This window comes from Camelus ferus, chromosome 7, assembly GCF_009834535.1.
Source record: "Camelus ferus isolate YT-003-E chromosome 7, BCGSAC_Cfer_1.0, whole genome shotgun sequence".
NCBI classification, from domain to species: Eukaryota; Metazoa; Chordata; class Mammalia; order Artiodactyla; family Camelidae; genus Camelus; species Camelus ferus.
The window spans coordinates 83082429-83106335 of NC_045702.1; the positions used below are offsets into that span (position 1 = coordinate 83082429).

Consider the following 23907-nt stretch of genomic DNA (forward strand, 5'->3'; position numbering starts at 1 on the left):
TCAGTGGTGAAACACTGAAAGCTTCTCCTCCAAGATCAGCAAACAAGGTAAGGATGCCCATTTTCACCACTTCTGTTCAACATAGTACTGGAAGTTGGAGCCAGAGCAATTAGGCAAGAAAAAGAAATGCCAGGCATCCAAATCAGAAAGGAAGAGGTGAAGTTGTCTCTAAATGCAGATGACACGCTTTTATATATAGATAACCCTGAAGACTTTATCAAAAAACCTGTTAGAACTAATAAATTCAGTGAAGTTGCAGAATACAAAATAAGCATATAGAGATCAGTGTGTTTCTATATACTAAAAATGAGTTGTCTGGATAGAAATCAAGAAACCAGTCCCATTTACAGTGGGGTTTTTTGTAAAATAAAATATTTGGGAATATACCAAACCAAGGTGGCAAAAGACTTGTACACTGAAAACTGCAAAACATTGCTGAAAAACACTAAGGAAGACACAGATGAATGGAAGGACATCTTGTGTTTATGAATTGAAAGGCTTAATGATGTTAAAATTCCATACTGCACAAAGCTATCTACAAATTCAGTACAATTCCTATCAAAATCTCAATGGTATTTTTTCTTTACAGAAATAGAAAAAGTATCCCAAAAATTCATATGAAATCTCAAGGGACCTCGAATGACCAACACAGCCTTAAATAAGAAAAACAAGAAGTAGGTTGGAGGCCTCACCTTTTCTGATTTCAAAACATATTACAAAGTTATTGTAATGGAAACAGTGTGGTACTTGCGTAAACACAGATAGTCCAATGGAATAGAATCAGGAGCGCAGAAGCAAACAAGACCACACACTGGGGAAAAAGACAGTCTCCTTAACAGATGGCATTGGGAAAGGTGGGTATCCACTTGCAAAAGAATGAAGTTGTACCTTTACCTTATACCGTATTAACTCAGAAATTATTTAAGTCCTAAATATAAGACCTAAAACTATAACACTCCTAGAAGAAAACATAGGGAAAAGCTTCTTGACATTGGCCTTGGCAATGATTTTTTGGATGCGACAACTTAAAGCACAGGCAACAAAAGCAAAAATGGACAAGTGGGATTTTGCACTAAAATAAAAAGTCTTCTGCATAACAAAGGAGACAGTTGACAGTGAAAAGGCAACCTAGAGAATGGGAGAATGTGTTTGCAAATCATGTATCTGATAAGGGTTAATATCCAAAATATATAAAGAACTTTTACCACTGAACAGCAGCAATAATAAATAACCTGATTTTAAAATGCACAAAGGAGCTGAATAGACATTCCTCCAAAGAAGATATACAGACAGCCAACGAGCATGTGAAAGGATGCTCGTAATCACTAGTGTTTAAAGAAGTGAATATCAAAATCACATTGGGATATCTCCTCAAGCCCATGAGGATGGCAGCTATTAAAAAACAGAACAAAACAAAATAATGAATGTTGGTGAGGGTGTGGAGAAATTAATGAGAGCCCTTGCGCACTATTGGCGGAGCTGTCAAATGGTTTAGCCACTGTGAAAAACAGTATACAGGTTCCTGAAAAAGTTACAGCTAGAATTACCACATGATCCAGCAGTCCCATTTTTAAGTATATACTGAAAGGATTTGAAAGAGATATTTGCACACCCATGTTCATGGCACATTGTTCACAATAGTCAAGAAGAGGAAGCAACTCATGTCCATTGACAAATGAAGGATAAAGAAAATGTGGTGTATATTTATAATGGAATATTACTCAGTCTTAAGAAAGAAGGAAATCTTATCACAAGCTACAACCTGGAAGATCCTTGAGGACATTATGCTAAGTGAAATAAGCAAGTACAGAGAGACAAATACGGTCTGAGGTATCTAAAATAGTCAAATTCATAGAAACAAAATAGAGTGGCGATTGCTAGGGGTCAGGGGTAGGGAAGATGGGGAAGTTGTTTTTCATTGGGTCTAGAGTTTGAATTTTGCAAAATGAAAAAATTCCAAAGGCCTTTTGCACAACAGTGTAATTACAGTTAACAGCACTGGCCTGTATAGTTAAAAATGGTTGCTCTGGTAAATTTTGTGTTACATGTTTTTTACTACAGTTTTTTTTTTTTTTTTAACTAAATAAATTTAGTGAGAGCAATCAAAGTTGAAGAGAGGATTTGACCTCAAGTGGACGTGTTGATGCACAATAATCAGAAGGTTCCAAATGCACCACCATTAATTTAGCCATTTGGAAAATCAAAATATGTATCAGAGAACGTTAAAAAGTTCAGATCTTTTGTAAACCTTATTTTACAGAAATATGTAAAAAGCTTTTTGGGCAGAAGTGTTCATGACAACACTGTAAGAGCAGAAAATGGCAAGCGAATTCGGTATATAAAAGTAAGAGAATGGTTAATGGTGAATTACGGTATATTCATCTGATAGAATACTATTCAGGCTCTAAAAGTCATAAAGATCCTCATCATCATAAGAAAAGTTACATTATACATGGATAAATGCTAAGTGCAGGTTACATAACTACATATACATATATATAGTATTACTTTAAAACAAATACAGATGTAAAGGCAGTTTGTTTTAATAGTGGTTATTGGTAGTGGCATTTGGGATGATTTTATTTACTTTATATTTTTCTGTATTTTTCATGTTTTCTATAATGAGCATAATTTGTTTTAGCAGCACGAAATAGAACAATACATTTTTAAAAATTGTTGAGAAGGTAGCAAATCGTACATACAGTATAATCCTCCCCAAATAAAAACAAGTTTTAAAAAGTTACACATAATTGGGACGAATCACTAGAGAAGTTTAAATATTTAATGTAAAAGAGGAAATCTTAAGATATATTAAAAGCTCTCCATGGAAAGAGAAAGTAAATTTATGCTGTATTGCTTCTCTTGGTAGTGGGTAGAATTATAAATTATAGGGATGGAGATCTCATCTTTACATAAGAAAGAATTTTCTGAGAACCATAACTGTTCGGACATATTTACCCCGGATGCCACAGAAAAGTCCCAGCACTGTGTTTCCTATAGTTGGCTAGTGCTTGGTTAGGGGTACTTTTTGCATTTTGCATATCACAAATGGAATGGAAAATCGTATTTTTCTCTTCATGGGCACACATAAAGTGCCACTGTTGGTGTGGGCAGTGCATGGCCTGCTCTTCCTCTGTTTTTTCTCAGGATTCTTCTCCGAATTGGTGTTTCTCAAGCCCCATCTGTCACTCCACCAGTCAGATGGGGTAGCTTGCCAAGTTTGATTTATTTAAAGTGGGACAAACTTTTTCTAGTATTTGTATCAACAGTTAAAACTAGTTGTAACTATTAAACTAGTTACAAAGCAAGCACCTTATGACATAAGAACTTCTGAGAATTAAGTCTTATTTCTTCTACAAAAGCAGCTCTGAATAGGCCAACACAAAAGCCAGAGAAGGAACTGAATAATAATTCTGGTATTCATCTGACGACATTAGTGACCTAAATCCTTATCCTTTTGTAAATTGAGATATAATTTCCTTAAGATAAATTCAGAGATTTTAAATGCAGAGTTAAATGAATTTTGACAAAGTATATGCTCATGTAATTATTACTCCAGTCAACGTATAGAACATATTTATTACTCCAGTAAGTTCCCTTAGTGCCCCTTTCCGGTCGGTCATTTGTCCCCACAGTGACATTGATTACCTATTACTTAAATTCTCTTCAGATCACCTCTCAGCTAGGATCTGAGACCATTCCTGTATTGCTTAAATACAAGATAAACATCATGTCACATATATACAAGGAGGGAAAAAAGCAAATGAAACAAAATGGTAACAGTGATTAGCTGGTAGAATTCCAAGTGGTTTTATTTTTTTCTTTATGCTTTTCCACGTTTTTTTTCAATTTTCTTCAGTGACGTGAATTTATATTTGTACTTCAAAACTAAAAAAAATATAATTCTATTTCTACCATATGATCACGACCATGAAAAATTATTCACAGCAGAATGACAAGAGGGAAATATACCAATATCTTAGTAGTGGTTCTTTCTGGTAAATAGGGCCACGAGTATCTTTTATTTCTTCTAATTTTCCTCCCAAATCTAAAAACACTCATTTATTATTATTTTTATGATAGACAGAACACTCTATCTTGAAAGATGAGGCCAAAATTGGTTCTTTGGGAATTTCATAATATATATAGTTTATGTGAGAAAGCTGCTGAAATATGTTTGAGGAAATGAAGGCGTTAAGAATTTAGGTCCACAATTGAAAGTTGCCCTTTTATTTTCTCCTAAGTAATTATTTTTTATTTCATAATCCATGACTGTTTCTGGCCTCCGCTTACATTTTTATTGCTGTAACGATTTGTTTCTTTTGGTTTTTTGAAGTGTATTTATTTTGAAATAACCCCAAACTTAAAGGAGAGTTATAAATACAGTACAAAGAACTATTTTTTCTTGAATTATTTGAGAGTAAGTTGCCAACCTGATCCCCATTAATTTCATGTGTATATCAGCAAATAAAAACATTATGTTACCACATACAACCATCAAAATGAGAAATTGTCACCAAGACACATTTTAATCAAGCTCACAAAAATCAAAGACAAAGAGAGAACTTTGAAAGCAGCAAGAAAAAAGGAAAGACTCATTATATACAAGAGAATCCTGGAAAGGCTATCAGCAGATTTCTCAGCAGAAGCCTTGCAGGCCAGGAGGCTCATACATCCAGTGTGCTCAAAGAAGAAACATCAGACAGGACTACTTTATCCAGGAAAACTGTTCTTCGGAAATGAGGGATAAATAAATTCTCTCAGCTTTTGTCTGGGAGAGTCTGTCACCTCTAGACCTGCCTTACAAGAAGTGCTAAAGGGAGTTCTTAAAGCTGAAGTGAAAAGATGTTTAACTAGTAACATGAAAATATATGAAAGTATGAAATTTACTGGTAAAGGTAAGTACATAGTCAAATTCACATACTCTTAATAGAGCAACAGTGAGTAAATCACTTTAAACTCTAGTATGTGGGTTAAAAGAAAAAATATTACAAATAACTCTAGCTACAATATTTTGTTAATGGATACACAAGATTAAAAAGATGTAAACTGGAACACCAAAAACATAATTGTGTTGGGGGCTGGTCAGTTTACTTGTAAATTTACTTGCAAATGTGTAGAATTTTTTTTTAATGCAATTGAAGTTGTTATCATCTTAAAACAGACTGCCATAACTGTAAGATGTACTATGAAAGCCTCATGGTAATAAAAAAAGAAAAAACAGTAATATATACAAAAATGATAAAGAGAAAAGAATCAAAGGCTATCATGACAAACAAAAATCATCAGCTTACAAAGAGAGGAAAAAAGGAACCATAAAACAATCAGAAAGCAGTTAACAAAATTGCAGTGCGTTCTTACCGATCAGTAATTACACTCGGTGCAGATAGCTTAAATTCTCTGATTAAAAGACAAGAGTAGCTCAATGGATAAATAAGAGGCCCAAATATATGCTGCCTACAAAAGACACACTTACAGTTTAAGGATATTCATAGGCTAGAAGTGGAGGAATGGAAAAATAGTCCATGCAAGTGAAAACCAAAAGAAAACACAAAATAGACTTAAAGTCAAAAGCTACATATAACAAGAGAAAAAGAAGGTCATATATAATAAAGGAGTCAGTTCATTAAGAGGATATAAAAATTATAAATGTGTATGCACCCAATGTTGGCGTACATAAACGTGTTAAATATTTATAGATCTGAAGGCAAAACTAGATGGTAATGCAGTAACAGGAGACTTCAATACCTTGCTCTCAACCGTGGATAGATAATCCAGACAGAAATACATTATGGAAATAATGTATTTATTATTTATTTATGTATTATTATTTCTTTATTATTTATTTCATGAGCACATTCATGGTCTAGTGGGGTTCATCCCTGGGTTGCAAGGGTGGCTCAACATATGTAAATCAATAAATGTGATATGCTATGTTAACATAATGAAGGAGAAATAGCATATGGTCACCTCAATAAATGCAGGACAAGTACTTGACAGAGTTCAGCATCCTTTCATGACAGAACCTCAACAAAATAAGTATAATAGGAATGTTTCCCAATGTATTAAAGATTATCCACAGCTAACATCATATTCAGAAAGTTAAAAGCCTCTCCTCTTGAGATCAGGAACAGACGAGGATGCCAGTAATAACCACTGTGTGCTATTTAACACAGTACTGGAAGCTGAAGCCAGAGTAATTAGGCAAGAATAATAAATAAAAGGCATCCGAATTAGAAAGGAAGAATTAAAATTGTCTCTTTTCAGGTGACATGATCTTATATATAGAAAACCCCAAAGACCACCAAAAACTGTTAGAACTAATAAATACAGTAAAGTTATAGAATATAAAACTAATGTACAGAAGTCAGTTGCATTTCTATACACAAACTATCTGAAAGAGAAATTAAGAAAAAGCTCATTTACAGGGCCATCAAAAACAATAAAATACTTAGGAATAAATTTAACAAAGGAAGAGATGTATGCTGAAAACTACAAGACATCACTGAAAGAGATTCAAGAAGACACAAATAATGGATAGATAACCTTTGTTCTTGGATTGGAAAAATTGGAATGGTTAAAATGTCCATACCATTATTCAAAGCAACCTGCAGATTCAGTGCAGTCCATATCAAAATTTCAATGGCATTTTTCACAGAAACAGAAAAAACTGTCCTGAAATTTGCATGGAATCATAAAAGACTCCAAATGATAAAAGCAGTCTTGAGACGAAAAACAAAGCTGGAGGCATCACACGTCCTGATTTCAGCCTATATTGCAGAGCCATAGTAAACAAAACAGTGTGGTCCTGGCATAAAAACAGGCACATAGACCAGTGGAACAGAACAGAGATCCTGGGCACAAACCTTGCATATACCGTCAACTAATTTTTGACACAGGCACCAAGAACACACCGTGGGGAAAGGATAGTCTCTTCAATCAGTGGTGTTGGGAAAACTGGACCCCTAGCTGACTTACATCATTCACAAAAATTATCTTGAGATGTATCAAAGACAAATGAAGCTGTTTAAAAAAAAAAAAACTTACCTGAAATTGTAAAACTCTTAGAAGAAAACAATGGGGAAAAATCCTTGACATTGATCTTGACAGTGATTTCTTGGCTAAGACACCAAGCGTACAGGAAATGAAAGCTGAAACAATAAACAGAGGTCTGCGTCAAACTAAAGAGCTTTTGCACAGCAAGGAAACAAATCAATAAACTGACAGCCTACAGAATGGGGGGAATATTTGCAAACTATACATCTGATAAAGGGTTAATATTCAAAGTACAAAGAATTTATAAAACTAATAGCAAAAAAAGCAAATAATCCAATTTGAAAATGGGCAGAGGAACAGAATACCAAAAAGAAGACACAGAGATGGCCAGCAGACCTATGAAAAGGTGCTCAGTATCACTAGCCATCAGGGAAATACAATTCAAAATTACGAGATACCCTCACACCCGTCAGAACTGTCAAAAAGACAAGAGACAGTGAGTGCTGGTGGGAATGTGGAGGAAAGGGAACCCTGGTGCACTGCTGGTGGGAATGTAAATTGGTGCAGCCACTATGGCAAAGAGTATGGGGGCGCCTCAGAAAATTAAAACTAGAACTACCATAAGATGCAACAGTTCCACTCCTGGGTTTTTATTCAAAGAAAATGAAAACTAATTAGGAAAAATACATGCCACCCCTATGTGCAGCATTCTTTTCAATAACCAAGCTACAGAAACAACCTAACTTTTTTCTACAGATAAAAAGGATAAAGAAAATGTGCCATATATATATATATATACACACACAGTGGAGTATTATTCAGCCACGAAAAAGAAGGAAATCCTGCCGTTTGCAACAACATGAACAGACCTGGAGTGCATTTTGCTAAGTGAAAGAAGTCAGACAGAGAAATACAAATACTGTAATGGTTTCACTTATATGTGGAATCCAAAAAGAGAGAGAAAAGCCTGTTTCTGTTTCATAGAAACAGAGATTGGAATGGTTGTTGCCTTGGGCTGGGGGAAGGGGAAATAGGACAATGTAGGTCAAAGGGTGCAAATTTTCAGTTATAAGAAGAGTAAGTTCTGGGGTTCTAATGTACAGCCTGGTGATTATAGTTAATAATATGGAATCATGGACTTGAAAGTTGTGGAGGGTAGGTCTTAAGCGTTTTCATCACACACACAAAGATTTAACCGTCAGGCGATGGATGTGTGAAGTATTTTGATTCTAGTCATCATTCCACAGGGCGTATGTATATCAAATCCATACATTGTACACTTTAAATATATACAATCATATTTGCCCATTATCCCTCAATTTAAAAAAGTTAAAAAAAAAAAAAAGGAAATAACACCATTGATGCTGATGGCCTTTTTTTTCACTCCATCTTTGGCATGACAGGGAAAGTCCTGCATGAGGAGCACGTTGAACTCTTGATGGAGGAGTTTGCATTCCTGAAAAAAGAAGTGGTGGGGAAGGACCTTCTGAAAGGGTCTCTCCTCTTCACAGGTCAGTCTTCGGTGGGATCACAGGTCATGCGTGGCTGGTGAGGCCGGAAGGCCAGCTGGATTCTTCCCTAACTCTTAGAATGTGAGCTTGGATTCATTCATTTCTCCTAAAGACTCTCAGACTGAGGGCCAATTTACTTTCACTTTCCCACGCATCCCCAGATGATAAAAATGTCTATTGTTCTTTTTTCTTCAAATGAGATTTAATTGCTCAGTGGGCTTTGGAGGAAAAGTGTCTTAGAAATCTCAAGTACATTTATGCCGCTGGCCCAGTCTACTGGGTAGAATGTTCTTTCGTGAAACCTTAATGAGTTGGAGGTTACTTTCCACAGGAGGTTGACAATGAGATCTCTGTTTTTAAAAAGGACTGAGAGAAAGGTTCTTGGAGAAGAGGACATGTTTATACTTCTCTGTGGAGCAAACAATACGCACAGTTCCCTTCTCTCTCCATCAAGTTACAAGGACGTTGGCTGCAGCCAGAATATTTGACCTGCCGTATGTTTAGTGATTTACTTTACATTGGTCATTCTCTGAGCACCTCTGTTAGCAATAAGAAGTGAGCATTCTGGAGCTTCCTGCTCTGCAGTCTCCTTTGGGTGGATTCCTAGGACTTGTCTACACCCAGAGGTATCTGGGCCACCTTTCCCGAGGGCTCTCATTACAGAAAGGAAACCCTGACGCGCTCTGGCATTGTTAAGTGGTAGAACCATTCGTCCCTTCATGAGAGTCCAGAAAATACAGTGGAACGTCATTTCAGAATCCATCTTCATCCTTTAAAACGATGGTATCATGAGAGTTGTGGCAACAGGTGGTAATAACCATCAGTCAGCACCAGGAGCTGTGCTGCGTATGTGAGACGGGTTACTTCGTGTTAATTCATAGGATAACCCTCTGAAGTGGGTGTATATTAGCCCCATTATAAAGATTTTTTTTTTAAATGAAGCTCAGAGAGGCGGGTAGCTTCACGAAGTTGACCCAGCAGTTACTTGGCAGGGGCAGACGGGAGCTCAGGCCTTGGACCCCGTGGCTCAGACCTGGGATGTCTGCTCAGCCCTCTCAGAGAACAGAAGCCCAGGGGAGATGCTTTTCTTTCTTAAGTTTGCTACTCAGGCCCTAGTGATGTCCAGCCTTGTTGTCTACCAAGCTTACAATCTTTGTTCACTTTTACTTATAACTTGTTACCTTTTTTTTAGAACATATCCATAATTATGAATTAAGTCAATAAAGTTCATAAGAAATCTTCGGCTTATAGAGCAATGTAAACAGGTGTGAGGGCTTTTAAATCTAGGTTATATTTGATTTGCATTCCTTTGTTTATTTTTTGGAGGGGAGGCAATTAGGTTTTCGTTTATTTGTTTTCTCACTAAGGATGGGTACGTAGGTGCACGTGTGTGTGCATGTGTGTTTACATACATACACAGTACATGCACACAAATGTGCGCACATGTGCAAGCCTCACATGTTTTTCTATTATCCTGTGGGCTCGATGGACTGCTGTTTCCAATCAAATGTTCTCTTTTTACTGACAAACCGAATTGAATAAACAAGATAAAAGGGAGGTGCCTTTCTGAAAGTCACCATCAGTATCCATCATGGGCACACCCAAGCCGTAAGGCAAGGTCACGTTGTCCTGATCACCCAGCCACATGTGTTTGCCCCCTGCGACACCCGCCTCCACCCGCAGCCGCCAGCCCCTCACCTCCGGTTCCCACGTGTCTGTGATTCCCCACAGCTGGCCCGTTGGAAGAAGAGCGGTTTGGCTTCCCCGCGTTCAGCGGCATCTCTCGCCTGACCTGGCTGGTCTCCCTCTTCGGGGAGCTTTCTCTTGTGTCGGCCACCTTGGAAGAACGAAAGGAAGATCAGTATATGAAAATGACGGTGTGCTTGGAGACAGAGAACAAGAGGTAGGTCGTGAGAAGCTGTGGCTGAGAAGGAAGTAGTGAGGATGTCCTGGTGTGTTCACGAGGGAGGATGGGGAGGTCCCGGGGGCCTAGATCCCCACCCTTGACTCCAGAAAGGGCCGTCTGCTTCTGCCAGCAGGATAGCTGCTAGGATGTCATTTAACCCATCACCCTTGCCCAAGCCACACAAATGTGCATGAGTCTCAGGTGTAGGGGCAGAAATCCAGTTACATCTGTGACCTGAATTCTTTCCAACATTGTATTGGGCAAGTTGCAGACACGTGAAGTTGAAAGAATTTTGCTGTGAGCAACGAGCCAGCCCCTGCCGTGAACACTGCACCCTGCTTATCACGTGCCCGACTGCTTCTCAGCTTTAGCATCACATCATACGGTCACACTATTCCCAAAATGTTCTGAATCTTTACTTTTCATACCAAGTCTTCTTTTCTTTAAACGCTCAAGAGACTTTAACGTGGCCCAAAGACCCAGAGATGTTCGGGTTGAATATAAGATCGTACTGGGGTGGTGTCTGTTGCTTCCTCCATTGCTAAAGCCTCAATTTGAACCTGGTGAATTACACACCCCGATAATTCTTCTAGTTGGGTAGTGGTGACATCCTCTAGTGCCCGGCATCTTCCATAAATGGCCATCAGTCCACAAAGGATGAAATACGCAACACCAGAAATAAGTATTAAATGTTTGCAGAATCTACTTGAACATCCTTCCCGTATTATTTTTCAAAATCAAGTCCTCTGCTGATAATTTAGGAAGCGGAGATAATGGTGAGCCCCGTCTGGTATTAAACGGAGCTCTTTCCCCCGCAAACACCCTTCAAGATAAAATGCCTCATACCAAGTCTTTATAAACAGAAGCAGAACCATAATTTTCCCGGGCTGTGCAAAAGATTGAAAGCAGCAAGGGTTTCAGAGTGTTTCTGTATGTGTTGCCAGGTAGGTGGGTCTCTTCGGTAATAAAACAGATCATTTGGTTTTTACAAAAAGAGAAGAGGATCTGGGTCCATGGGGCGGCGTCTCTCCTTTGTGAGGGAAAGGCAGGGGTCGCAGATGATGAAGAGAAAGCCAGCAGACCCCGGAAGTGCTGCCCGGGGAGTGACAGCGGTGGTGGCCCCAGCTCTGATGACGTCGGCCGTGTGAGTGTTAGAATTGCAGCCACGGGCAGACCTGTCCATGCGCAGGTGCGGTGCCAGTAAAGTGCCAACAGCCGATGTCCTCACTTAAATATGTAAATAGGAAACAGCATGACTTTTCAAGTGTTTAGCAGACGGGGCCACAAAATGAGGAAGTCATCCTGTCCACATCTCTCCTGGTGTCTCCCAGCACGTGGGTATGGGCGTGGCTTCCCCTTTGTGCACCTCAGATCTTCTCTGAAACGTTCACCCCCCGCTCTGATGCAGGTCCAGGTTAGCCAGATAAGCTGACAGGAGGCCTCCTTTAGGGTTGGAGGCAGCCCTGAGCTTCCTAGAGCACCCGAAACAATCCTAAGTGACCTGCTTGGGCCCCTTGTCGGCAACCCCACACCTGTATCTTTAGCCTGATTATGTCCATCACCACATCACTATGTGATACCATTATGACATCAGAGGCAGGGCACAAACAGTTTCTTCGCCAGGCTGGTTAACCTGCCCTCCCAGGCCCTTGGGCACAGGAGGAGGGATCCGAGGAAGTGGTGGCGGGAGACAAGAGGCTGGGGACCCTGGTACATCCTCAGGATGGAACACTTCCCCTGCTCACACTGAAAACTCCCATCACTTAGCCCAGCAGTCCAGCAGAGTTGCTGCCTCATCCTTGACCCTGACTCCCTGCAGGAACAAAAGGGGAAAGCAAAGAGAAGTCGCCAGAGGCCCACAGCAAGTCCTCTCATTCCTTCGTTCTCAGAAGAGGGAAGGGAAACTATATATTTGTGTGAAGAGGTTGAATGCAGGAAGTTAAAATTGGAAAGACCTTAAATATTGGGCAATAACAAAACATTCAGTGAATTCTGTAACCGGTCATATGTGATTTGCAGACAATAACCATAAGAGCAGTATCTGTAGGGTCATAAAAATATTTTAAAATAAGTAAACATGATCAAACAGTGTTTATACTTTATGATTTATATGCCATGTACATATAGGTAAATATTTGGAAGGACTGTCTCAAACTGAAGATAACTTCTATTTAGGTGAAAGAATGATGGATTTTTTTTTCATTGAAAACGTCCTTAAATCAATGCTGTATTGTTTTTAGAATTTTTTTTTTTGAAAAGCAGATTTTATATTTTTCCTGTCATATTATTCGATGAAGCTCCTTTCGGTCAGAGTCCTCTTAGGTTTGTCTGGTTTTCATGAAGCAGATAACACAGCTTTTATCTACTGTAAAGACAGAAAAGATAGCCCCAGAGGAAGGCGAGGCTTTGAAGAAGAGGAGTCTGTCCTGTTTGGATTGTAGATTTTTCTGAGGGCTGCCGTTTAGCCAGAGGGTCAAATCTGAAACGGAAACGGGTGTTTTGTGTATGGGCAGGAGGAGTCTGGTCTTTCCTGGCATGTGGGTGGGGTCAGAGACTTCTTGGAGAATGTGATGAAAGAACTCTAAGAATCATTTCCCATAAAGAATGTACATGCACTTGGAAACAACAGTTTGCACAAGATCTCAGGTTTGGATCCCCTGGAGGGATCTGTAAGACTCAGGGTAAAAACTCCCAAATAACAAAAATGGTGCTCACACCAAGATCATTCAGCGCACTCCCCTGCCTGGTGGTAAAATCCAATCAAGGGGGCCTTGGGCAGTAAAGCTGGAGACCATCGCCTCTGGGAGGCCGGTGGAGGTCGGGATGCCCCCCGCCCCCCACCCACGAGCCACCGCGTGGAGCAGCAGCTGCAGGGAAGATGCGTCCAACACCGGACCCGCGCCCGGGCGCGCAGGTACCAGAAGCGTCACGTGCGCGGCGTGTAATTAACGCTCTTGCCCCTTCTGCCTCCGCAGTCCGCTGACGTGGATTGAAGAGAAGGCACCCGGCCTAAAGCGAAACAGACATTTAAGCTTCCATTTCAAGTCTGGGTCCCTGGAGAACATGCCCAACGTAGGCATCAATAAGAATATTTTCCTGAAGGATCAAAATATCTTCGTCCAGAAACTCTTGGGCCAGTTCTCGGAGAAGGAACTGGCTGCGGAGAAGCAGCGCATCTTGCACTGCCTGTGGCTGGCGGAGGAGATCCAGAAACACTGCTGCTCCAAGAAGTAAGGGGAGGGGCCGGCGCGGCTCTGCGGAGCCCAGACCGTGGTCTGGTTTTTACTGAGTTGGCCTTTATCTCTATTCTTACCATTAAACGTGTCTTGGGTAAACAGGATTTGCTTATTGTCACGAGCTGTGTTGGGAGTGATACTTGGGTGGGGACGCAACGTAGTGGGGATGAAAATGGAACCAAGCGCGGTTGAGCGGAGCTGAATGCTTCAGATGCCTCGTTTCGTTTATTCTTCCCGACAGCCCTGTTGGGTGGGTTATTACCAGGCTTGGTTTCCTTAGGGTATTGGGAAATCTTGTTTGAAGTCACCCAGACAGTAAATAGCAGAACGAGCCTTTTAAAGCCGGACTCATACACTAAACCACGGCAAAACAGTGCCTTGGTGGAGGAGGGTAGAGCTCAGGGGTAGAGTGGGTGCTTAGCGTGCATGAAGTCCTGGGTTCAGTCCCCAGTACCTCCATTAAAAAAAAAATAAAGATTAGGATTAAAAAAAGAAACAGTGCCTTGAACCCTCTTCCCAGCTTTAAGGCATTTTATTTTCCCCAACAAACTCGCACTGGGTGACTCTCCCAGGTGCTGGGGACCCTAAAAATGAATGAGATGGAGCAGCTGCCCTCAGTAACTCACAGCATCAAAAAGGGAACCAGTCGCACAGACTGGTGCTTGTAAGGGAGGAGGTCTGGTAAAAGAGATGCCCCTGGCCATCTGGAGAAAGCTTCAGGGAAGATGTCCAAACCAGGTCTGAGGATAGAGATGGGCTTTCCGGTGGGGGACTGGCATGAACAGAGGGAGGGAAGTGAGAAGCAGCCTGGCGAGTGCCCTGGGACGGGGTCGCTGGAGCGCCGGGTCTGGAGCGGGGAGTCCCAGGGAGGCAGACGTGATCGTGGGGACCTGCCGTCCAGGAGAAGCAGCTGGGGTGTTATCAGGCGGTGCAGAGGCAGCTAAGGGCCTTGTTTAACGGGGTGGCATGGTCAGCTTTCCCATTCAGGTAAAGCACTCAGAAGTCTCCTGGAGACGAGACTGGAGACAGAGGAGGAGGCATCCAGGGAAGCCACATGTGTTTGCACTTGGCTTGTCTGGACTCATGGCTCACGTCCAGTCAGACTCCGCTGACGTCAAGGCAGAGCTGGTCCCAGGAAGCTGCTCTTTCGTGTAACCGGCGGTCCGGTTGCATTTTCTTCAAAGCTGTGTCAGACTTCTTGCGTCTGTAAATGTCTCCCTTTGGGTTTTTTCCTGCCCTCCGCCATCCATTGGGAGCTTTAGTGAGTTTGGAAGCTGTCAGATCACTGATGGGAGCAAACTCTGCTTTCTACCTCTGTCTCTATGATTCCATCACCATAGTACCTCAAGGTAGAGCAGGCAAATATATTAACTTAAATCTAAAAAAAAAAAAAAAAATCCTTAAGGTTATTCTCTTACTTGCCATGTAAAAATAATTTGTAATAAATACTGGTCAACTGTTCTCTTGCTTTATTATCCACATCAAATGTCCCTTGAGTCCAGAAAATATTGTTTATCTATTTTTGAAGGTTCTGCATCATCTAACATGAGATAAGTACTAAATATTTCATAATCAAAATATAGCGCGATCATTTCTCCCACTGAGGCTTGATAACTGCTGTTTCAAAATACTGGCCCTATTTGATATTAGAAGTAGGGTGGGTACCAAAGAAGACCAGAGCTGGATGGTAAAGTAGTATAAGCAGATTTTGTTCAGGACAGTTGTGAACGGGCAAAAGAGACCTCGGGATAAAACCGGGCTCTGCATACAATGAGGGCAATATTTATAGCCAAGGAGCAGGGTGGGGGCCAGTGGATGGACAGGGACTGAGAGGAAGCATCAGAAGTGAGGGGGGACTCTGGCTACACTGACTTGACAAGATTCTTGCTGAAGGCAGGCTGGCATGGTCAGATCCCAAGAGTGATGGACGAGGAATTGGATCAGATATTGAGGGACTTAGCGTTTTCGCTAACACTGGGCAACGTACAGACAGACATGGAAGTCCAAAAGGCGAGGGTTAGTTGAGAAGAGGCTTCAGAGCAGCCTGACTGCAGTTTGAATCAAGGAGGGAGTCTCTGTCACGGACTCTGTGATTTCTGGTTGATACTGATGACTGCTCACTCCAAGCTTGTTTGGTGTTTGGTCAAGAGATTCAGAATGAAAACCTCTACTAATTTCATTCATTGGAAGGAATTGCAGAGGCAGAAGAGGGGGCGGGAGGAAAACAGCCAAGAGAGAAGGCAGAGCGTGGGTTCTTACTTTTCTGTTTACAGACGCCCTTTCCTTCCTCTGGGGCAGCTGGAGCCTTCCTGGCTCCCCCACAACACACACTGAAGCGTTTCCCAAACACCACTTCCTCTGCAGGCTGCCCTGCCTCCCCAGGCACAACGTCTCTTCTCACAGAAGCCACCAGTGTCCCTCCGCCTTTTGGTCAGAGCACCCACAAGGTGGTCTCCTTGTCTCCGTTGCCTTAAGACTCTCTTGACTTCTTCGAAAGGTCTAATGAGAAAAGGGGGGACTGAGGTCTGAGATTTCAGAACAAAGCAGGCTTTCTTTACAACCTGAAGGAAAAAGCTCTCCCACTGTAGTGATGCTCGTATGGGTTGGGGATTCCTCTGGGAGGAGTACCTTACGTGGCGCCCTTAGGCCCCTCTTGGCCCATCAGTCACTTCTCCCCAGGGCAGGAGTAACCTGCTTGACCGATAAAGCTGAGGGAGAGACAACACAGAGCCCAGCGAAGCCCAGATGCCCTCATGCACTGAGCGCTTGTCCACCCGCAAGGTGACTGCGGAAGGCACTTCTTGCAATCGGGTGGCTGCAGTTTTGAAGGGTTAATTTACTCTGAGAGAGGACAGATTAACAACCTATTTGGCTGATTGCTTACAGAACTGAACACCTGTCATTTCCAGGTTACACTGACTGCTCAAAATATAAAAAGGTGTTTTTTGGATCATAGCAGTACTTTTAGTCTTTGGTGCAAATATTTCCCAGTGATGATAAAATCTGAATTATTACACCTTGAGAGAAAGAAACATTTCTCATTAATTTCCCCCTAGTAATAGTGGAGTCATGTTTTTCACACTCATTTTTTTGACAATGAGAACTGGGTTTAAAACAAAATGCAACTAGTTGCTCACCTCTTATTTCAACATTCTTACCTTTGTTTCAGGTGGAACAGGGATGTTGAGAAAGCTGAACATAAACCCATTTCCCCAGTCAAAACATACGATATTCTTTTGTTCTTGCCTTGCAAAGCTAATACGTTCTAAAATCATGGGATTTAATTAAAACAATACTAAAAATGGCACTTTATGTATTTTACATTTTAAGTATTACTTTAAAGCTTAATACACAGGGGCTATTTGGCTGTAGATCCTGACCGCATTCCCCAACCAGCTTTCTCATAATAAAACTTTTATTTTAAGGTGCACGTATATTTTAAACTCCTGCATATATAATTTAATTGGTCCCCAAAACTGGGAAGGAGAAAAAGGAATGTTTCTTGCTTAAATCCCAGCAATTTGTACTCAGCTAAGATTTGAGGAAGACCTATAGCGTGTGTCCCGGCGGTGCTGGCCCCTGGGAGACCGCAGTGATGAGGACTCGGCTCCTGCCTCTGGAGGCTGACAGCTCCCAGAGGAATGGCTCACACCAGCTGGAGGGTTTGATGTCCTCGGAGAGGCATGGCCTGAAGCCAGGGGACCCCAGGGGAGGAGGGAGCACTTCCACGTGAGACGTCTGGAAGGTAGTGGCATCTGGGTTGAGCCAAATAAGAAAGAAGTAAGAAAACAAGGACTATATTAAGGGGGAAAATGAGTGGTGCGATTTGACGATGCAGAGGAGCATGGTAGGGGACAAGGCTGAGAGATAGGAGGGGGCTGAGGCTGAAGGACCCCAGGGATGGAGAGGATGGAATCTCAGAGGGGCGCCAGGAGGCTGGCTGTAGCCCCATTTACGCGGCTAAAGTGGGTTGTGGGTCGTGATCTTGGTAAAAATTAGCTGATGTCTCTGGGGTTCTGTTTCCTCATCTTAAAAGAAGGAGGTGGGGGCGGGGGGAGCAGATAATCCTCAGAGCCCTCGCAGGACAACTTTAAGCAAGAAGGTGTCACGAGGAGAGCTGCATCTCAGGATGTTAGGCCCCGAGGGGAAAGAGGTGGGAGCCCATGTTTCTCCCCAGGCAGGTGACTGAATGGGGCTATCCCCTTTAGAAAGAAAGAAGCCTTTATCTAATGACAGCTGGGTTATTGTAAAGACACAAAGCCGATACACTGAACCGTTAAAAAAAAACTTTTTTTAAATGGAAGAAACTTTAAGACAACTCTCCTCTGATCGATCTTGATCAAGAGAACTGACCTTTATAGAAAGGTTACTCAGGGAATTTCTATGGAGAAGATATAGGGGCCTCTGAAAGAGTGAGAGTTTATGCAGGTTTCAGGTGACCAGAAGAGGCTGCAACTTGGATCCAGGAAGTAGAGGGTTTTTTCCTTTTATCCTGGGGTCACGAAAGCTCAGACTGGACGTGAGGTAGGAGAGAAGGCTGGGAGAGAGTCACCGCAGGTGAGGATGTGGTCCCAGAAAAGCACGTCAGAAAGAGGCTGTCCTTTGCCCAAGCCTTGTACCTCCCTTCCAAAAACCGGGACAGATTTCCTTACACGGATGGAGAGCTCCCACTGGGAACCACAGCCAGAGACAGATGAGCGGAGCCGAGCATCCTCTCACGGTACTTCCTTTGAGAGGTACTCAGGCTATACCTTATTCTTTCCACTTGGGGGCGCCAGAGATTTACCCGAACCAATGCTGACCCACCTCGCGTTTGCAGCCACACTATACTCATCTTTCAAAATGGTAAGGTCTGTGCTGTCCTGGGGTAGAGGACCAGCTTCGAGCAGCCCACAGAGTAAGGGACGATGATGTTACAGGTATCTAGGCTCTCCAGGGACCCTGGACTCCTGTTCACAGCAGAGAACTTGACACAAATTTCCAGGAAGAGACTCAAATTTACAACTAAATTCTTGTCTGAGTAAAGGGAGTAAAAAAAAGATGTAGGAAGGAGCTTTAGCCGCAAAGGAAGGAGTGGACGCTGCGGGGGAGGGGAGGGGATGTAGCTCAGTGGTAGAGTGCATGCCTAGCATGCTTGATCCTGGGTTCAATCCCCAGGACTTCCATTAAAAAAAAAAAATGAATAACCTAATTACCTCCCCCACAAAAAAATGAAAAAAATAAATATTAAAAAATAGTTGGACAAAGCAATTAAAAAAAAAAAAAGGAAGGCGTGGCCAGAATCAAGTCGAGTGGACAAACTTCTCAAAGTCCAAGGTGAGCAAAGGATAAGGCAGCGCAACCTGCCAGCAGCTACATACACGTGGTGTCCCCACCTGGAGAAGTGCCCTTCATGGAGGCTGGGGTCAGGGTTGGAGGGAGGGGGCAGGGATGCATTAGCAAGTCAAGAGCAGACTGCTTGGACTACCTACCTTGCATGTGGGAAAAGCTGGAATTAATCACAAGCAATTAATGAAAAACATGTGGCAAGGAGGCAAGGGGGGATGGGTGGGTAGCTCTGTCCGGGAAGGATGCCGGGGAAGGGAGAGGCAGGTTAAGAATGGGTTGGGTTTTGTTTTGAAGTTGCAGAAATCAGGAGTGAAGAGGTTATATAGTGAAACGCCTCCCTTCCACCCCTGTCCCTATCCACCTCCTGTCTCCTGTCTGCTGTCATGAAGGTGACTGATGTTTCAATTCTCCCCTTCTCTACCATTTTAACCACTTTGAAGCGTACAGTTCAGTGGCATTAAGTACATTGGCCACGTTGTGCAACCATCACCTGTATCCAGGTCCAAATCATCCCTATAAGAAACTCCGTAACCATCAGACAGTCGCTCTCCATTCCTCCCTTCCCGGCCCCCTGGGTGTTGGGCTGCACCCCACCAGCCTGCAAATCGTGTCATCGCCTAGCCTCTGGACTAAAGAGTCCGGAGACAGAGACATCGATGGTTGGTTGGACAGGGGATCTTACCGTCCGAAGCAAAGGGTCCTGGAGCGACACCCCACCGTGGACGGCCAACGACAGGCAAGACATGGCGGCAAACTCTGCTACTCAGGGGGGAGGGGGGCTACCATTTATAGAGGGAGGTGACATCCGGTTGGCTCATCAGTTACCAAGGAAACCGGTGGCTGGGGCCAGGGGCGGGGACAGAGTCAGTTCCTGATTAAGCCCCATAATTAAGAGAATTGGATAGTCACGTGGGTGAAGCGGGGCCGGTGGAGCAGGAGATGGATGGTCCAAGAGTAAGAACGCCGCCGTATTGAGTGGCCTGACCGCACACCTGGCAACCACCAATCCGTTCTTTCTCTGTGGACTTGCCTACTCTTAACATTGCATATAAATGGAATCGTACAATATGTGGCCTTTTGGTGGCCCTTCTTTCACGTAGCATAACATTTAAATTAATTTCTTCTGTGTCCAACTATATTCAAACAAAGATGAGTTCTGGCATCTCTTCTTCCTCCGTCCTTTACAAATACACAGAAGGGGTGGCGTACTGTTTATACCGGCTGGGGAATTGTTACTGGGTTCTTTGTGACGAGAACTGGCCCACCTACTTCAGAATCCCGTGGTGGCTTCGTGTTCCGAGAATGGCACGGGCTTCCGGCTGCAGACTGAGCTCTTCTGTTGAATCGGCCGCTGGCACGAGGCACCCTGCCGGCCCTCTGATTGGGCCAGGCGGCTGGGGTCGGTTGTCCTACTGCCCAATGAGACTGCAGAACCACAGCCCCGCCCCCCTATGGGTACATCCCGGGTCCTAGAGGCTCCATCTCTCCCTGAGCACTTACAGGGCTGACCTCCCAAGGCTCGAGAACAGGGGGAGGGGAAAGCACTTCCTCTGGGCTCCTCTGTGTTGAAAGAAGAGTTTATTTGGAGTGGGAGAAGACTCCAAGTGAAGAACAGTGTTTTGGCTCTGACTCACATCTCCTTAGCAACAGTTTCTTGATTCAATGCATTGTATAGGCCAGTTTCACTGATCATTAACACCCAGCAGGTGTGGGGAGGGATGACCACTCTTAAGTTCTAGATAGACGCCCGAGAGACGAGTTTGAGACATCAGATGTGAGTTTGGAGGAGGCAGGGTAGAGCTCAATGGTAGAGCACTTGCTTAGCATGCACAAGGTCCCGGCTTCAGTCCCCCCTTCAGTACTGCCATTAAAAAAATAAAGTCATAGAACTGGGGGGGGGGGGGGCTTTTTTAAAAGCCCAGGTGAGTATCATCACTGTCATTATCAAAGAGCAAGCAGGCAGCTCCTAGGCAGCCAGCAACCTTGGACTATGGGAATGTGGGCCAATCTAGGAATGATGGATGACAGATCCAAGGCACGTTTCTTCAGTGCACAAATAACTAGGTGAATGGGTGACATCATGGGGTACGCGGGCGAGCTGGGGCGATGGAAAAACATAGACGATAAATAAAAATAAGATGCCGATTGTTGGTATTTCCGGGATGTTTCTGCAGGCAGATTAACTGTTGAGGACAGTTAATCTGGAGAATGGTAGTATTTATAAAGGGCAGTTGAAGTTGCAGCCCAGGAGATGGGTCCAGTATTTTGTGGGAACCTCCAGTTTATCCATTTTGTGGAAGGTGATCCTTTAAGGAAAGGAATATAAACTTACGAAAAATTAGGTATAGAAGTGAATATTTATTAAGAATGGTTAAAAAAAAAACACAAACCACAAATTTTGTGAAATTTCACACTAACAGAAGATCCTGAAAAAAAAATACCATTTTTATTAAATAACTTTCTAAAACATATCCGTAATATTTCTTTCTTATATATTTTGGCAGCACACTCTTTTCTAAAAGATTTCATTTTTTAGAGCAGTTTTAGGTTCATGTTAATATTGGAATTGTAAAGACTGTAGCCTTTTCAGACTGGTTTCTTTCTCACATAGTAATTTTTTTTAATTTACAGTCAGTTACAATGTATCAGTTTCTGGTGTACAGCACAATGTCCCAGTCATGCATATACATACATATATTCTTTTCCATATTCTTTTTCATTAAAGGTTGTTACAAGATAATGAATGTAGTTCCCTGTGCTATACAGAAGATATTTGGGGTTTTTTTAATCTATCTTTATGTATAGGGGCTAACATTTGCAAATCTCAAGCTCCCAATTTATCCCTTCCCACTACCTTTCCTCCAGTAACCGTAAGACTGTTCACTAAGTCTGCCAGTCTGTTTCTGTTTTGTAGATGAGTTCATTAGTGTCCTCTTTTTTCTTTTTTTAGATTCCACATACAAATAATATCATATCTCACATAGTAATTTCAATATATTTCTCCTTTAACCTTTATACAATAGTTGTGTTTAAGGCTCCATTATATTGTAGAATGGAGTTTTCTAAATGTGACTATTTTTCAGCTTTACCAGTGTATCATATACTTCCGTATGTTTTCATATTGCTGATTATCATCTTTTCTTTTCAGTTGAAGAACTCCTTTTAGCATTTCTTGCATCACAAGTGTAGTGGTGATAAACTCCCTCAGTTTTGTTTGTCTGGGAACGTCTTTTTCCTTCTTATCTGAAGGATAACTTTGCCAGACAATGTTCTTGGCTGTCAGTTTTCATCCTCAGCCCTTTGAATAAATCATTCCACTCTCTCCTGGCCTTTAGTGTTTCTGCTGAGAAATCCACTGATAGCCTTCCGGGGGGGGGGGGGGGGTTCCTTTGTAGGTTACATTCATTTTCTCCCCAGCTGCTTTTAGTATTTTTTTTTAATCTTTGACTTTTGATCATCTCATTATAATGTGTCTTGGAGAATGTTTTTGGCATTGAGTTAATAAGCCTCTTGAACTTGGATGTCCAGTCTTCTCCCAAGCTTGGGAGGTTTTTAGCTATTATTTCTTTAATTAAAATTTCTGCACCCTTCTCCCTCTCTTCTGCTTCTGGATCCCTGATTATTTCAATGTTTTCCCTTTGGATCGAGTCCCAGAGAGTATGTAGATTTTCTTCCCTCATTTTTATTCTTTGTCTTTGGTCTGTTGTAACTCTTTATTTCAAAATTCTTCTCTTCTAACTCACTTATCCTATCTTCCATCTGCATTATTCTGCTCCAGACACTCTCTATCGCATCCTTTATCTCATTCATTGAATTCCTCAGCTCCAGAATTTCTGGAGATCTTCTTTATATTTTCCATCTCTTTCATAAGTGACTCATTTTGTTCATGTATCCTTTTCCTAATATCACTGAACTGTTTTCAGTTTTTCTTATAGCTTGTTCAGTTTCTTCAGTACCACTGTTTTGAATTCTTTATCAGATAGATTGCAGTATTCTGGGACTTAGGGCTCAGTTGCTGGAGAACCGTTGCTATCTTTTGGTGATGGCGTATTTCCTTGATTTTGGAAGTCCTTTATGTTTCTGAATTGCTGCCTTAGCATTTGAAGTATCCTTACTGGTTATCTTTGACGAGGTGCTGTTCCTTGGTGTTGCTTCTCTGGGGATTCTAGGCTTATAGCAGTGGACCAGCTCCACTCAACAATGCATATACAGAAGGGTTTAAATACACTGGTTTTAAAGAAATTTCTCAGAACAGAGTGCTTGCGGCATTGAGAACAATGTTATCTCAGTGAATGGATGTTACGCCCGTTTTGCAGGGTGTGAACCGAAGTGTTTGGGAATACTTGTAATAAGGATTTTTCTAAAACTACTTGCTTGCTGTGTTGAGTACAGTGTTACATCTGTGAACGGAAGGAGGACATATTTTGCAAGGCACATGAAGTCGTCAGAACACTCGTAATATAGATGTTTCTAAGTACATTGAGGGGGTTGCTTGGACAACAGAGTTACATCAGTCACTGGAAGTGGCCCACATTTCTCAATGCATTGAGAGATGTATTTGAGAATGCTTGTAAAAAAAAAAAAAAAAAAAGAAAAACATGTTTCTAAGAATGGTAATTGCTTTCTTTATTGGGAACAGTGTACATCATTGAACGGAAGTGGCACCATCTGCAATGCATCTAGAGAGACATTTAAGAACACTTGTAATAAAGATGTTTCTAAGGGGGTAGGTACAGCTCCGTGGTATAGCGCGTGCTTAGCATGCACAAGGTCCTGGGTTCGATCCCCAGTGCCTCCATTAAAATAAATAAATAAACCTAAGCACCCCTCAGCCAAACAAATTAAAAATTTTTTAATTAAATAAATAAATATTTAAAAAAAAAGATGTTTCTAAGAGTGCTACTTCCTGGCTGCATTGAGAACCAGGTTA

General features: G+C 42.1%; 1 protein-coding gene across 5 annotated transcripts in view; it reads left to right on the top strand.

The window, feature by feature from the left end:
• The window catches only part of BLVRA (biliverdin reductase A), a 51634-nt gene extending 37881 nt beyond the window's left edge, over nucleotides 1–13753 (top strand). For 3 of the 5 annotated variants that reach the window (XM_032484287.1, XM_014551006.2, XM_014551007.2), the window contains exons 6-8: nucleotides 8400–8507; nucleotides 10239–10410; nucleotides 13389–13753. In XM_032484287.1, coding sequence (XP_032340178.1) covers nucleotides 8400–8507; nucleotides 10239–10410; nucleotides 13389–13647 — 539 coding nt within the window. In that variant the 3' untranslated portion in view covers nucleotides 13648–13753. The other 2 variants (XM_032484289.1, XM_032484288.1) reach the window with 2 other exon arrangements.
• The last annotated feature ends 10154 nt before the right edge of the window (nucleotides 13754–23907 follow it).